General features: G+C 56.4%; 1 protein-coding gene across 1 annotated transcript in view; it reads left to right on the forward strand.

The window, feature by feature from the left end:
• The window catches only part of LOC118453223, a 5933-nt gene extending 1099 nt beyond the window's left edge, over positions 1 to 4834 (forward strand). The window contains exons 1-2 of the mRNA XM_035902798.1: positions 1 to 3465; positions 4086 to 4834. The exon at positions 1 to 3465 is cut by the window's left edge and continues 1099 nt beyond it. Of these exons, the coding sequence (XP_035758691.1) occupies positions 344 to 1603 (1260 nt within the window). The 5' untranslated portion in view covers positions 1 to 343 and the 3' untranslated portion in view covers positions 1604 to 3465; positions 4086 to 4834. The remainder of the gene's footprint in view (positions 3466 to 4085) is intronic.
• The last annotated feature ends 40 nt before the right edge of the window (positions 4835 to 4874 follow it).

The raw sequence follows: 4874 nt of genomic DNA on the forward strand, positions 1-4874 counted from the left end.
TCTTCCAAGTGCTCAAGGCAAAGCTCTGGCATAGGATTTTGATCACAGACAAGTAAAACTGAAGTCAGTGCATTCACTTCTTCCTGACAGCTCTGATAGGACCAGCAGCTCTCTACCCTCAACCTGAGATCTTGTCCAAGACCTCTCAGAGTTGCTGATCTTCTCCTGGACCTCCTCAGGATCTGGAAGCTCTTCAGTGTCCAAGTCCCCCACAAGCAGCAAATGTTGGGGTCTCCTAGCTGCGCTCCTCCTTCAAAGCCCTCCTCCAGATGCAGATGTGGAGGCTACCGCAAAGTGTTAGGTGATGGTGGGTGTCTCCAAGGTCTGAGACCACGTGGACTGCATGACCAGGGGACCTCCCTGGTTTCACTTTGAGCATCTTCCAGTCTCTCTGCCTCTGAACCTCACCCCAGAAAGCTCCACACGCTCGTGCTCCATGTCCTCACCCTCCCAACCTGCCCAGGCAGAAGGTAGCTGCTGCTCCCCTTGTTATTTCTGCATGAGCAATCAGCACCTGCAAAGGGAGCCTGACAGACTGCCAAAACCCAGGCTCCATGTGTGCTCTGCAACTGTTTTAACCCCTGCCTTGCTTCAGGAACTCGGAGACTCCTTCCCGTCAGAGCTGGCTCCAGTAATCACACTGGGGGATGAGAAGAGAAGTTGGAGGGGAAGAGTGCATGGCACTTGGCTCACACTTGCCCTTCGAGCAGTGCTGGTCTTGACCATGGCTGTTCCTCATTGCGTTTGCCATCAGGGCAGCGTAAGGGAAGCATCACGGAGGTGGTCACTTGTCTCTTGTCTTGAGTGGACACTCCCCACTGCCTTGGCAGAGCGGGAGGGCAGCCCGGAGGCTCGGACACCAGGGCAGCCCCTGCCAGCCAGCATCAGACCACCAGCAACTTGCAGAGCCACTCTGCAGAGCAAGGCAATCCAAGAGGAAGGCTGGAGCCCAGCGACGCACGCCGTGACCCGCAGTGCCACCCAGGATCACCCCAGGGCTCCCACCCAGCCTGCAAGGACCTGCTCTGGGGCAGCTCCTCCAGCCAGCACCCAGGGCCACCCGCACTTCTCATGGGTGCCACTGCCCTCTGCAGTCCCCAGAGGAACACGCAGCCTGCCACTGGGTCCCTCCAGCATCCTCTCCTTCCAGCCTCACCTCACATGGACTTCCCCACCAAGTCCCAGCCCAGAAGACAATCAATCCAAAGAAACGCGTTCACCCACAGTGGGAGCACTGGAAACGGTGCTGGGGACAAGCGGGGACTCTGACCCCCCCACCCCATGCATTGCACCAGCTGGGAACTCCCCAACCAAACTGTGGTTCTTGCTGAGGAGCAGCCAAAAGCTTGAGCAGAGAGCACATTATCCCACGCTAATCCCTCCGCCTGTGTCCATTGGCAGGAAACCTTCCCGCTTACAGCCGGTCCCCAGAATGCAGCTAAACATGCCCCAAGCATCCAAGAGCGGAGCCGTGGCCACACGTGGTCACGTAGTTTGGCACACGCCCGACTCAGCACGCATGTCTCCGTCTAAACCAGCTACTTTAGGCTGCGTTTATAGACAGCAAACACTCAGTCAGTGGAGGGTGACACACTCGGCTTGAGCTGGAAGTCGGAGCAGTCGAGGTGAGGAGGCGGAGAGCAGCACCAGGAGGGAATGCGCTGCAGGCGACAGCTTTGGCAACTTGCATAAAGGTCCTTGTTGAAGCTTTCCGGACCACTGAGACCTGGCTGGGTCAGGATCAGGGCTGGACAAGGGCAGGGCAATGACAGATCAGAGGAGCTGGAACTTCCTCAGCCATGGAAGTTCCATGCACCGCTCCCGAGGCAGAGCGGGCGAGCCATCGGGACACCTCCAGAGTCCCTTGGGCTGGCTGTGGAGGGAGGGGGCAGCGGCTGGGGGCTCCTGGCAAGCCACAGGGGATGCTGATCCCTCACCAGCGCCATTTTTTCCCCTTTTCCAGGCATTGGGATCAAGAGGTCCCAGCCAAAAGCATCTCTTGGCTTTAGGGAGCGTGGCATCAGGCAGCTGCCAGACCCCCGCAGGTGCTGCCCTCCAGCCTCGCCCCATCCTGCCCCAGCTCTGCCATGGGGGATGCTGCCCCTGCACCAGCCCCGCTCCTTCTGCTCAGGGCTGGTGGACTCCCTGCAAACTGAACCCCACCCCTCCCACCAGCACGCCGTGTTCCTGCTCCGCAGCGCAGAGCTCCGCACGCCCAGCAAGCTTCCCCACTTTCTCCTCCTCTTGCGGCTGAGGAGACACAGTCCCTACAGTGCAGCTAAGGGCGAGGGCTGGCCTTGGGAGCACTGCTCTGAACCCCTGCTCTTCCCCGGGCCACACAGAGACACCAGGAGAAATCTCTAGGGAGTCTGCTGGTGGCAGGGGACCGCTTTTGGGGGTGCCTTGGGAAGCACCCTCACTCCAGCCCAGCCCAGCATGCCTCCCCGGCCATTTTGCAGGCTTCCAGCCAGGATGGAGCTTGGTCTGAGCACGCTGGCCACGCTGGTGAGCTAGCAGCTATGGTTACGAACAAACATTTGTGCTTTGAAAGCTTTTCTTAGTAAGCCAGTCACAATATTACATATAAAATCTACACCTTAATGCAAAATGCGGAAACGGAGCCTCTTGTTTTACAAGTACATTAGCACGAGCGCTGAGCAGTATTTGCTTTGTAGCAGCAAGTTAATCATAAAAGCTGTCTAGCACGCAGCTTGTTTGCAAAATGGAAAGCAGAAGATAAGAAAGGGTTTCTGTGCTGAGGGCTCTGGCGCCTGGGTGCTTTCGACATAGCTCAAAGAGAGACTAACACCACCCATGGCTCCCACGCAACACCCCCCGTCACCCCTACCCCCAGCCCTGGGTCCTCAGCGCGCCTTTAAAAGCTCCGCTGATATCGCTGTTATGAACACAGTAAGGGTAAGAAAGACAGCGAGGCTGGGCTGATCCCCGGGGGAGAGCTGGCAGGAGGACGTTCCCTGACAGAGCCGGAGCTGAGGATTCAGATTCCACCGCTGCCCCCAGTCCCAGCGCGGCCCAGAGCACTCGGCTCCCAGTACCACAAACTGGTGCCGATTTTCAAGACCCAATAAGCTGAACAAGCGCCCACGGGCCAAATTCACCCAGCGTTTAGTTGTGTCAGAGCTCAAACCGTTTTACCAGTGATGCATTTGTATCTTCAGGTACAGAATCGTAATGGGCTGGAGTGCTCTGGAAGCAGTGTTTTGATACAGAAACAACACGATTGCAGTCGCAAACAGACTCTGAGCACTGAAATCCCCCAACTTGTGTCATTACAAGACACTCAGGCAACATAAATGCGTCTCCCTTGTCCCCCTCCTGCAGGAGATGGATGGTACCCATCGCTCTATGCTCTTTCTCTGCATTGCTCGAGCCTGGCATCCTCACCATGCTGGTAAAACCCTGCTCTGAGGACAAACCGCACCGAGTCTCACCAGCTCTTCTCAGGTACACGCTGCCAGAATATTTGTTGTGCGATTCCAGGGCTTGGCCTTGCGGTCTCATTTCTTGGGCTAAGACAGAGCAGTGCCATTCTACTGACCAACCCACACCACTTAATTGTCAAATGCCATCAACGAGCACTTTACACATCCAAAGCTCAGCTCTCTCCCAGCTCTGTGGCTCCTCCAAGCACTCAGCACTTCTGAATGAGCATCTCCTTGGCTGCTGCTCCTGCCCACTCCGTCGCCACCAGCCACCCTGCTGTGGAGGGAGGAGCAGGGTGTTACTTGCTCTTTACTACCTACAGCTGGGCTGTGGGAAAGGCAAGGCCTGAGCGAGGCCCGAGCTGTTAGATGTGCTGAGGGCTCTGCTCTCAAAGGGAGAGCGGGCACAGATCACAGCTGCTGCTAGAGGGACAAACTGAATTTCATCTGCCAAAGGCAAGGGTAAAGCCTGGGGCACTCGGCCCTGGCAGCAGCTACCTGGCAGGGGGGGACCCTGTCCCCACTGGTCTCCATCCTCAGCAGCACTTAGTCTAGTCTTAGTCTAGCCTCAGCCTTACTCCCTTGCTCACACACTTTCACACTTGTCTCCTCTAATCCCCATTTATTTCTCACCCTTTTCAGGTTCCTGACCTTGACCTATTCTATCTGCTGCAGCACCACCAGCAGCGTTTACCAGAGCCTCAATTAGTGCTTGACCTGATGTAGATAGAACAGAAGGAAACTAAGCTTCTAGTTTATTTTAAATCAGCTCACATTTGGGCAACAGATCTTTACAAAGTCTGTTCTCCCTTCCCAAATGAAAATTCCTTGCTTGGAGCAGAGAGGGAGGCTGGGCAGGCAGCGCTGCTCCAAGGAAAGGTCACAGAACTACGGACATCTGAGAGACAAGGGGCAACCCTCGCCTCCCTCTTGGCTGGAGTCGTAGAAATAAATATAGAAATGAAAGCCGAGCTGAGGCAGACATCCAGGACAGCACATTTTCAGCTCAAACAACTAAAGTCGACCAAGTTATAAGCAACTGGAAACTTGAAAACAGGAACTTGCAGTGGGATAAACTGAACAACCCGAGCGATGGGCAGCGCTGCCCGGCTCATCAACAGCCTGTGGGAACCTGTTACCTCTAGGAATGCACGCACGACAGAAAACTCCCCAAATTACAAACGGAAGGTCAGACTTTCACAGGTGCCAGCTTCAACAGGAGCTCCCAGCAGCCCGAAAATCGGGCCCTTGGGGTGCAGGGAGCCCCGGGAGCAGCCGGACAGAGGAGACTTTATCACCGTTGTCTGTGCAAAACGGGCCGTTATTTCGCCCAAACTCGCACCTGCCCAGGGCGGAGGAGGAGGAGGGCACTGAGGGGCCCAGAGGGGAGCTGGAGGCAGCGGCTCCCCTCCATCCCCCGCAGCGAACCCC

Source organism: Egretta garzetta, unplaced genomic scaffold (genome assembly GCF_000687185.1).
Source record: "Egretta garzetta isolate BGI_Z169 unplaced genomic scaffold, ASM68718v1 scaffold1, whole genome shotgun sequence".
Lineage (NCBI taxonomy): Eukaryota > Metazoa > Chordata > Aves > Pelecaniformes > Ardeidae > Egretta > Egretta garzetta.